The sequence below is a fragment of the Galeopterus variegatus genome, unplaced genomic scaffold, assembly GCF_000696425.1.
Source record: "Galeopterus variegatus unplaced genomic scaffold, G_variegatus-3.0.2 Scaffold838, whole genome shotgun sequence".
Classification (NCBI taxonomy): Eukaryota; Metazoa; Chordata; class Mammalia; order Dermoptera; family Cynocephalidae; genus Galeopterus; species Galeopterus variegatus.
Genome location: NW_007726949.1, coordinates 255,210 through 267,510, shown reverse-complemented (window position 1 = coordinate 267,510; position 12,301 = coordinate 255,210). Strand labels below are relative to the sequence as shown.

At 35.6% G+C, this 12,301-nt stretch overlaps 1 protein-coding gene across 1 annotated transcript in view; it reads right to left on the bottom strand.

Moving 5' to 3' along the window:
* ZNF704 (zinc finger protein 704) overlaps nucleotides 1-12,026 on the bottom strand; it is a 166,527-nt gene extending 154,501 nt beyond the window's left edge. Inside the window, exon 1 of the mRNA XM_008572809.1 lies at nucleotides 11,791-12,026. Within this exon, the coding sequence (XP_008571031.1) occupies nucleotides 11,791-12,011 (221 nt within the window). The 5' untranslated portion in view covers nucleotides 12,012-12,026. The remainder of the gene's footprint in view (nucleotides 1-11,790) is intronic.
* Between the last annotated feature and the right edge of the window lie 275 nt (nucleotides 12,027-12,301).

The window sequence follows — 12,301 nt, the reverse complement described above, 5'->3', positions numbered from 1 at the left end:
TGTAGCAAGAAAGTGGGGACAGCAGTTACTTGCTGACCTGAATTACTGAAATAATGAGAAGGAATGGAAACGGATGGATAAATGTTTCTTGGAAAAGATAATCTTTACAGATACTTTATGGAGACCGCTCAGTTCTTAAGGGGAATGAACAAATGATAGAGTATTAGTATTTCTCCAATATAGGTATTTCTCCAACATTTGTATTTCCCCTCCCAATATAGTTTTAAAAAGAAAATGTTCTAAAACTTATATGTCCTATTTTTTTTTAAAGAAATGTTTTTAAATGTTAAGGGAGCTTTTTTCCTTCTGTTAGCAATTTCATATTGGTTAGAAGAGTTTGTGACCTGAAAAATTTTTAAATGCATTTAAACATTAAACATTTGCTTCAGGAACTGCTAGGCTTCTAGAGATTCAGAAATAAAAGATATCAATTTTGCCTTATCTTACATAATTCTAAATTTGACACAGGAGACTTTCCTATAAATGGCACATAGTACATAAAAGGCAGAGGAGAAAATGCAGACAACATCACTGAAAATGGTGGCCAAATCAGTTCACAGTTTTCCATTGTATACACAGGAGGATATTGCTTGTAGCTCAGGTCATTTCTTAACTTTGAACTCAAAGCGTAAAGAATAACAAGTTTTTAAAATTCTTTTAAAGTATACAATTCCCAGAAGAGCATTCTATAAGGAGAAGATTTCAATTTATCCAGCAAGTGATAAACATGACATCATTATATTTTAAAACCCTGTAAAACAAACAGTACCATATGGTTTGCTTTCTTCCAACTGCAAACTAACAATCTGTAGTAGTTTAATAAACTGTTGTTAGGCCTAGAGACTTTTTTGGCCAAATTTTTCTTTTTTTCATGTTATAACTGGTTTCCTAACAGATTTCTTCAGCTCTAGAGTTATAATTAGAAGACAGTTACTATTCTGCATAATCAAATTGTAATTGCTGGTTGGGTAAAATCCAACCAATTTAAGCATCAGTACCTTAAAAAAAAAAAAAAAGTCTGGCAAACACAGAACAACAAAGGCCATGCTCCAATGATCTAGATTATCTAACAATGCTTGCCTAACGATTTTTCTTTTTAGAAACTGGATAGCAAGTGATATAGGAATTGTCAATGTACTTTAAGACATTACAGTTGTAAGTGACAAAAAGTTAGTCTTCTCCAATAAACACTAATGGTGATGATATGGAACAAAAATTCACTTGGAGTCAGAAACCTACCCTAGTCTTAGGTCTGTCATTCGTTAAATGTGTGTTACTGGGTGAGTCACTTAACATTTCTGAGTCTGTTTATTCATTTGTAAAATGGGAATTATGATACATAACTATAATAGATATTTGTCATTTTTTTAGATGCCTAGTGGTTAAATTTGTTTCCTGTGTCTGGAGAATTTCCTAGCACATAAGTCTCTCACTTTAGAAGCCAAAAAGCCCAGTTGCAGGCACTGGTTCTGTAGAGAGAAGGAACATAACCATGTTTCTAGCTGCCCACCCTTGTATTTTCTGACCTGGTTCTCCAGCCTTGCCAGCAAATCTGGGAGCTATCTAATAGTCTTTCAAAATATTCCACCCCTTGTTAAACCAGCCAGAGTCATTTTCTGTTGCTTGCAACCAAGAAGCCTCACTTCTACTTCAAAAATATATCTCAAATCTGTATACTTCTGTTTATCTCAGCTGTCACCACTCTAGTCCATGATATCTTTCCTGCACAAATGCAGTGGCTTCCAGACTGGTCTCCCTGCGTCCAATCTTGCCCTTCTCCAACCCATTCTACACAGAACAGCCAAAGTGATCTCCCATCGATACAAATGAAATCATATCAATCTCCTCCATAAAATCCTTCTCATTGACTTAAAAATATAATTTAAAAATCTTTAACACAGTCAATATAGCTCATGAACTGGCCTCTGCCTACCTTTCCAACCTCAAATGTCCATCAACTGATGAGTAGATAAATAAAATTTGGTACATCCATGAAATGGAACATTATTTGGCAATAAAAATGAAGTACTGATATGTGCTACAACATGGATGAACCTTGAAAACATGTTCTCTTTATATTCCTATCCTTATACTCTTAAAGCCTATTTTCCTTAACTCTCCACAGGGATCAATGAAGCTAGTACTTTTTTAAAATACTTAAGACTACATATTTATAATCAGTAACTTCTCATTCTCAATTCACAGTCTCTTTTGGAATGGGCTGTTTTTTGTCTTTCATAAACAGGCATGACTAAATTAATAAGTGATGAAACCTTCAGAGAGAGAGAGATCAGTTCTTCAGAGACTGTTGTCCCCACTGTTAGAATCAGCACTTCTAGTACTGGTTACCCCTAAACCAAATTACTGCTCCCCACTGATTCTAAAAGTTGGGAAGAGTTTTTTCTTTCTGTTAATGATAGTTCCGAAGAGAAACATTGCTCACTGATGTCCACTCACACACTCTCGCTCTTTCTGTTTAGTTTTTCCACTGAAGAACATGGAATAACTTGAGGATTATTTTGAGTACCTCAACTCTATAATGCACTCATTCTACCTCATCCTTCCCACTCCCCAAAATAGTGTTTCATTTGAAATTAATGAAGCAATATCTCAGGGGTAAGGGGACTCTCCTACATTAAGATTTGTCCCTACAACCTCAGGCATCTCAGAAGAGAGAGATAGTTTGTGTTCCTTCCTCTCAAGACTCAAAAGAATTAATCTCGGGATCTTGGGATCAACAATCAGTTGCCATTTTTGCAGGGAGCTGGAAGACTTTATAAAAAATAAAGATTCCGGGTGGTCTGCACTGATAGCTCAGGGATCCCAAAGGAGAGGAAGATTGAACCCTGCAACAAACATGCACATCATGGGGCACATTTAACATATAAAGAACGATACTTGGGGGGAGGAGGATGGCAACCATGAGAATGCACCTCACAGACCTTTAACAACAGGGAGCTAACTGACCACAGGTCCAGCTGCTGGACTCTGAAAACTTCTGCTGCATTTATGCCAAGGCCATAATTCCCACATGTTGCTCCCAGCCAATGGCAGACCGCAGCAGGGATACTAATGCAGGACTCCTGATGGTCATGTGAAGCCACTTAGGATACTTCCATCCAACCTTCCTTCCCTCTCTTCCTCCCTGGGCTTAGACTAGCACTGTGGTCTGATGTACCTCTCCCTCCTGCCCTGGCCTGCATGTTGAATCCTGTTTTGGCATTTGTTTTTCAGATGACCCAGCCTAACACATTTGAATTAATAACTTACTTAAATTTAAATTTTTCTGAAACTATCAACTTTTAAATGGGTCCTCAGAAAATGGGTAAACAGTAATTTTGTAATGTAGAGCTCAGATATAGACTTCCTCCTTCTTCATTTATCCCTATCTTGAAAACGATACCAATAAAAGAAAATTGAGCTTATAAATAGATGTGTCAAATTAACAACTTTCCTAATATTAAAAGATTCCCTGTTAATTACAAATTCACTCAGTTCTAATGAGACAGGAACAAATTAGGAACTGTTATTTGGAATTAGCTACTTATGAGTCTCTCTCTCTGACTCAATTGTAAGCTCCTAGAGTATTGGTACCCTGTCAAGTTCTCTCTCTCTCTTTTTTTTTTTTGCTGAGTACTAGGTTCACAGCAGGTACTCAATAGATGAAATCAGTAACACTCAGTCACAGTGAGGTACAGAGATTAGGGTGGGGAGGAGTTCCCAGACCTCTCCAGGGATATGAAAAAGCAGAAAACTACACACCTGCTTTTGTTTCAATATACAAATCACAGAACGTAAACTTCAGCGTAAGCAGCTTCCCTTGCCTGAGAGATGATGCAAACACCACGTTTGTGCTGGTGGTCCACCACAACCACTGCCACAGCCTCTGCCACCACAGCAGCAGCCACAGCCAGCATGAAGGCAGCCCACCTCCCACTTGACTGCACTGACACAAGGAGAGTCACCAGCAAAGCATGGAATAGGGAACAAAGTCTCTCTCCTCAAAGCCCACTCCAGAATAATATAAGAAGCAACTGCTCTACCACATGACCAGATATATATGTAGAGATACTAGAAATATGAAAAAACAAGAAAATGTGACATCGCCAAAGTAATACAATAATTCTCAAGTACCAGACCCCACAGAGCAGAAAATCCTTGAATCTTAAGGAAACACTATGAGATATGAAAAGACTCAGAAAACACAATGAAATGAGAAAAAATATCCAGGATGTGAAGGAGGAGATTTACAAAGAGATAAAAAAAAAAGTAGCAGAACCCATGGAACTGAAGGAATCATTCAATGAAATGAAAAACACAACTAAGATCTCAAGCAGCAGATTAGAGAAAGCAGAAGAAAGAATTTCTGATCTCAAAGATGATCTTTTTGAAATAACCCAGCTGGACAACGAAAAGGAAAAATGAATTTTTAAAAATGAAGAAAATCTAAGAGAACTAGCAGACAACCTTAAGTGCACAAACATTTGAATCATGGGTGTTCCAGAAGGGGAGCAGAAAAGAAAAGGCATTGTAAACCTATTCAACAAAATAATAACGCAAAACTTCCCAGGTATAGAAAGAGACACAGACCTTCAGATTCAGGAGGTTCAAAGACCCACAAACAGATTCAATCCAGAAAGGTCCTCTCTGAGACACGTTATAGTCAAACTGGCAAAGCTCAAAACAAAGATAAAATCCTTAAAGCAGCAAGAGAAAAGCACCGAGTCATCTATAAAGGAGTCCCCATCAGACTAACAGCAGAATTCTCAAAAGAAACTCTACAGGCCAGAAGAAAAGGATGATATGTCCAAAATACTAAAAGGAAAAAACTGCTAGCCAAGAATACTATACCCAGCAAAGCTACCTTTCAGAAATGAGGGAGAAATAGTGTATTTCCCAGACAAACAAAAACTCCAGGAGTTCACTGCTGTATGACCAGCCCTGCAAGAAATCCTCAAGGGAGTCCTGCATCTAGAATCTCAAAAACAATAATCACTACCATGAATACACGAGAAAGAACAAAACCCATTGGTAGAACAGAAATGCAAACAAGAAAGAGAAAGAAACTAAATCTTACCACCTCAAAAAATATAAATCAACAAAATCAAAGGCAAACAATAAAAGGGAAAGAAAGGAACAAAAGATATTTAAAACACCCAAACAAAAACTGAAAAAAATGCCAGAAGTAAGATTGTACCTTTCAATAACAACCCTAAATGTAAATGGATTAAACTTCCCACTCAAAAGACATAGACTGATTTTATTAAAAAGCTAGACCCAACTATATGCTGTCTTCAAGAGACTCATCTCACCTGTAAAGACACATACAGACTAATAGTGAAGGGATGGAAAAAAAGATATACCAAGCCTATGAAAACCAAAAACGAGCAGGATTAGCTATTCTTATATAGAATAAAATAGACTTTAAAAACCATAAAAAGAGACAAAGAAGGCCACTATATAATGATAAAGGGATCTATCCAGCAAGAAGACATAACAATCATATAGGTATATGTACCCAACACCAGAGTACCCAGATATATAAAGCAAACACTATGAGACCTAAAAATAGACATGATATTGAAATGAAAATAGCTGGGGGCCTGAACACCCCTGTCAGCATTGGACAGATCATATAGGCAACAACTCAACAGAGAAACACAGGATTTAAACTACACGAGACTAACTGGACCTGGAAGACATCTACAAAACATTTCATTCAACAATTACGGAATATATATTCTTCTCATTAGCACCATGGAACATTCTCCATGATAGCCCACATGTTAGGCCACAAATCAAGTCTCAACAAATTTAAAATAACCTGAAATCACTTCAAGTACCTTTTCAGACCACAACAGATTAAAACTAGAAATCAATAACAAGGAAAACTCTGGAAACTATACAAATACATGGAAATTAAACAACATTCTTTTAAACAGCATATGGGTCCAAGAAGAAATTAAATGGAAATCAAAAAATGTCTTGAAACTAATAAAAATAGATACATTATACAAAAACCTGTAACATGCTGCAAAAGTACAAATAAAAGGGAAGTTTATTGCAATAAACGCTTACATCAAAAGAATAGAAAGATCTCAAATAAACAACCTAATGCTACACCTCAAAGAACTAGAAAAACAGGAACAATCCAATCCCCAAATTAGTAGATGGAACAAAACAATTAATATCAAAGCAGAACTAAATGAAAGGGACCCCAAAAATGATACGAAAGATCAATAAAACAAAAAGTTGGTTTTTTGAGAAGATAAACAAAATAGACAAACAATTATCTAGGTTTAAAAAAAAAAAGAAGACCCATAAAACAAAAATCAGAAATAAAAAAGGAGAAATTGCAACCAATTTCACAGAAATACAAAGAACCATTAGATACTATTATAGACAACTATATGCCAACAAATTTGAAAACCTGGAAGAAGTGGACGAATTTTTGGACACGTACAACTATCAAGACCGAATCAAGAAGAAATAGAAAACCTGAACAGACAAATAACAAGCAATGAGACTGAAGCAGTAATCAGCAGTCTCCCAACAAAGAAAAGCCCAGGACCAGATGGCTTTAGTGCTCAATCCTACCACACCTTTAAAGAGGAATTAATACTAATACTCTCCAAACTATTCCATAAAATTAAAACAGAGGCCATTTTCCCAAACTTATTCTATGAGGCCGGCAACACCCTGATATCAAAACCAGACAAAGATACAACAACAAAAAAGAAAACTATAGGCCAATATCTCTGATGAACATAGATGCAAAAATCCTCCACAAAATACTAGCATTCAGAATACAGCAACTTATCAAACAAATTATACACCATGATCAAGTGGGATTCATCTTGGGATGAATGGGATGCAAAGATGGTTCAACATAGGCAAGTCAATAATGTGATACACCACATCGAGAAACTCAAAGACAAAAATCATGATTATCTCAACAGATGCAGAAAAAGCATTTGACAAAATTCAACATCCCTTCATGATTAAAAACTCTTAGCAAATTAGGTATAGAAGGAAAGGATCTCAACACAATAAAAGCCATAAATGACAAACCCACTGCCAATATCATCAGGAACAAGACAAGGGCGCCCACTCTCACCACTCCTATTTAACATAGTATTGGAAGTACTAGCCAGAGCAACCATGCAAGAGAGAAATAAAGGATATCCAGACCAGAAAAGATGAAATCAAACTGTCCCTGTTTGCAGAAGACATAATCTTATATATGGAAAAACCTAAAGACTCTACCAAGAAATTCTGAGAGCTGATAAACAACTTTGGTAAAGTTGCAGGATACAAAATCAACATGCAAAAATCAGTAGAGTTTGCATACTCCAGTAACAAACTAGCAGAAAAAGAAATCAAGAAAGCAAGCCCATTTACAATAGTCATACACACACATGCCAAAAAAAAAAAAAACAAGGAAAGAAAAACAAAAGACAAAATAAACCTAGGAATCAATTTAACCAAGGAGGTGAAAGATCTCTGCAATGAGAACTACAAATCACCACTGAAAGAAATTAAAGATGACACAAAAGATGGAAAGACATTCCATGCTCTTGGATTGGAAAAACAAACATTGTGACAATATCCATACTACCCAAAGCAATCTATGGATTCAGTGCAATCTCCATTAAAATATCAATGACATTCTTAATAGAAATAGAAAAAACAATCCTAAAATTCATATGGAACAATAAAAAAACCTGAATAGCCAAAGCAATCCTGAGCAAAATACTACTACTACTACGACGACGACGACGACGATGACGACTACTACTACTAGTAATAATAATAATAATAAAGTTGGAGGCATAATACTACACCTGACTTCAAATTATACTACAAAGCTGTAGTAACCAAAAGAGCATAGTAGTGGCATAAGAAGAGACACTCAGACCAATGGAACAGAATGGAGTACCCAGGAATCAACCCACTTACAGTCAACTGATCTTTGGCAAAGGCACCAAGAACAAACATTGGGGAAAGTACTGCCTCTTCAACAAATGGTGCTAGAAAAACTGGACATTCATATGTAGAAGAATGAAACCAGACCTGTACCTCTCACCATATACCAAAATCAACTCAAAATGGGTTAAATACTTAAACATAAGACCCAAAACTATAAACCTCCCAAGAGAAAACACAGAGGAAACACTTCAGGAAGTAGGACTAAGCAAAAACTTTATGAATAAGACCCCCCAAACACAGGCAACCAAAGAAGAAATAAACAAATGGGTTTATATCAAACTAAAAGGCTTCTGCACAGCAAAGAAACAATTAACAGAATGAAAAGACAACCTACAGAACGGGAGAAAATATTTGCAAACTATGCATCCAAGAAAGGACTAATACCTGAAATATACAAGCAACTCAAATAACTTAACAGTAGAAAAATGACCTGATTAAAAAATGGGCTAAGGAGTGGAATAGGCATTTCTCAAAGGAACATGTATGGATGGCCAACAGACACATGAAAAATGCTCAACATCACTAAGTATCAGGGAAATGCAAATCAAAACCACACTGAGATACCATCTCACCCCAGTTAGACTGGCTATTATCAAAAAAGAGAGAATAACAAATGCTGATGAGGATGTGAAGAAAAGGGAACCCTCCTACATTGTTGGTTGGACTGTAAATTGGTGCAGCCATTGTGGAAAACAACTGCAGATACAACTGCCATATGATTCAGCAATCCCACTGCTGGGTATATACCCAAAGGAATGGAAATCACCATGATGAAGGGACACCTGCATTCCCATGTTTACTGCAGCTCTATTTACAATAGCCAAGAGTGGGAATCAACTTAAATGTCCATCGACAGATGACTGGGTAAGGAAAATGTTATATATATACTCAATGGAATATTACTCTGCCACAAAAAAGAATGAAATTCTGCCATTCGCAGCAACATGGATGAACTTAGAGAAAATTATGTTAAGTGAAATAAGCTTGGCACAGAAAAATACTGCATATCCTCACTCATAAGTGGGAGCTAAGAAAATTAAAAATAAATTAAAAAAAGAAAGAAAGATACATCAATCACAATAATTCCTGAACTTTAAAAAAATTTTATTTTAATTTATCAATATACAATGTAGTTGATTTTCGTTTCAAAAGTAGTGACGGAACTATGGAATTGAGGTCACTAGAGGAGGGAAAGGGGGAAGGGAAGGTGATTAGTGAGAAATTGGTAAAAGGCCACAAAAAATGATTACATTGTGCAATGATAACTATAGTGATTATCTCAATCTGAACATCACATATTGAACACAGGTACTGATATTCAACACTGTACCCCACAGATATGTAAAATCAATTATGCTTCAATAAAAGAAAAAAAGAAGAAAGTAAACTTCAAGTTTCATTTTACACACCACAGTGAGTAAAGTTCTTAGCTACTCTGAGAATAAGGAACAAAAGTGAGAAACATTACAGGGAACTGATTTTAAACTGTTGAGGAATTCTAAAATTCCTAAATGGCCTAAAATGGTTATCCAGCCTCTCTAAGAACTGGCCAAAACATAATATCTGGATTTAGGAGAATAAACCACAATAATCATGTGGATAGATACACACATACAGACACACGTACATACATACAAATATTGATTATACATAATATATATTTGATAAGATATAGATACATAGATTTTTTATACCAATACATTTCATTATACTGTAGATTTACTCAAAGCTCACTTGTATACTGCCAATAGATATAATTACACTTCTCCTTAATAAACAGAAAGAAAAGAGTACTTCAAAAAGTTCACGGAAGGATTTGTATTATCTTTTAATTCTACTTTTCCACAAACTTTATGAAGTACCCTCCTATTTGTGATGATTTTAAATTCTTTTACTACAGCGATGAAAACAAGTGCGTTAGTGTAGACCCCAGTGAGGCTTTAAGTAGTATTTCCTATAATAGATTAATACATCTAAATTATTCCTTGTCATTAGGGACTTTTTGCTGTTCATTAATGGATTTAAAACCTAATTAATTTCCCTACACTGTTTAAGAATCTCACAATAACATTGGCTTGACTCATGTACTTTTAAGTACATTCAGCAAATTTGAGAAAGTGGAAAATTACTCCACAATATTCAGAGAAGTCAGAAAACATTTTCCTTCCACCCCTTTTCATTATTTTCCCCAGAAACTACTGTAAGTGGGGTGAAATTAAAGAATAAAGGTATACCTAAAACAATCTATGGCAATTTGAAATGATTAATTCCAGGTCTTTTAACATATACAATGGTCTAATGAAAATTTTATGTAGAGTAGGTCCTATAGAATTGCAAGTTGGCACTAAACTATCTGACACTGGGAAGTCTAATTTTTGCTATGCAAGCTTAGGAAGAAAATAAAAGCATAGCTCTTGACTTTTCAAATTGTTACCATGTCATTTTTCCTATGAGTCAACCAAATAACAGATATGAATTGAGGTGCCTACCAGCTTCAAGGCGTGGTAAAACATTTCACAACAAAGCCACAGTAAAAGACACTAATCCGAAATAATTTAACATGTGCTTTATATGAAAAAAGTAGAAAAGCAAATAAGTCCAAGTAGTTAAACAGAAGTAATAAATATACGAAAATTTCCAATTAAAGATTAAGGCAAACAAAAAGGCCTATAATTTTAGAAAGTCTGACAAATTTGGTAGCAGGACAGAATAATATGTAATTTTCCAGAGAAGGTACTTTTGCTTTAACATGGAAAGAAATGAAATTCTAATAATAAAAAGGCAACAGGTAGAAAGAAACATTCATTTCTTTTTCAAAGATACTGTTTTCCTAGTTAGCGGCATGAAAAATGCAGGATTTCTCAAACAATTGCTTATAAAGTTTCATCATAAATGATTTTTGGCAACAAAATATGTATGCATATTAAAAATAAGCAACCTTTTATGCTACAGAATTTCCTTCCTTTCCTTCATCTAACAAATATTTATTGAGTCCACAGAACATAATTAAACATTGTTCTAGTCCTAGAGATACATCATGAACAAAATGGACTAAAATCCCTGCCTAACTGAGACAAATGATAAGCAAGAAAATAAGTAACAGGTATAACGTATACATTGTACTACTGCTCCATTGTCATTTTGCCGTAATATTGTCCTTTGGTTCAGTGCTACCACATGTGGCTTAAATAAAATTATAATGCGATAAAGGCCTTTTCTTATTTCAGATAAACCCTCTTGGCCAAATTTTAAGGCAGATTTGTCTTAAAAGATCACCATGATATAAACAAAGAATCACCAAACTTTCTAAAAATACATATTTTAGGCTTTGCAGGCCATCTAAGGTTGTCATGTATTTTTCTTTTCTTTTTTTTTTTTTAACCCTTTAAGAATGTAAAACCATGCCCACCTTGCAGGCCACACAAAAACAGGTCAGTAGCTGAATTTGGCCTGCAGCCACAGTCTGCCAACTGACCAAAAGAGGATACTTGCATTGAAGTGGCTATGTTCTGTCCTACATTTCATGATTCCTTCTATTTCTTTTTGCATTTATTCTTTTGCTCTTTATTATTCATTTACCAAAATCTAATAGAACATTCTTTTCTAGAGCTACAGTAGTTCCAAATACAGCAGGTTTAAAGGCAGTTCTGAAGAGCAGGGCCACCATGCAAGCAACAGAAAAAAAGTTTCGGCAGAAAACGCTTTGTAAGTCTACGAACTGAAGAGTGATATGGCAGAGATTGTGCATGAGCTCCACCAACTTCCTAGGGCAGACACATATATGATCTAATGTTCCCTTACCTTGCTGGAGGAACATCGATACTGGAAGAAACAACTTTTCGTTTTTGCTCAAGAAGACAGATGGAGCGAGTGTTTTCTTTTTCATGGTCAAGGACCCAGCTGGCTTTTTTGGTGTCTGCTGTTTTCATATCTTCCCCCACGGCCAAGGGGAACAAGTGTTGAAGAGACATTTTTTTACTAGAGTCACGTTTTAAGTCCTCTGATTGAAATGTGAAGGTCATTTCCCGCTTAATGCTCCCCACCTGTGAAATGAAACACAGAAATTCTTACTCATACAAAACATCAGCCTTCATGACGGCCTTGAGGAGAGACTATAGTCACTGTCCTCTCTGTTCATCTTGAAGGTTTTATAGCTTAAATGGGAAAAATGCAGCACAGAAATACAATAACATTACGAAGTGATATACAATTGATGCATCTGTCATAATCCAAACAAGAAGCATCACAATCACAAGAAATGCCTTTTAGGCGTACACACACTTTGAAGAATTGAAAGCATAAGACCTCTGAA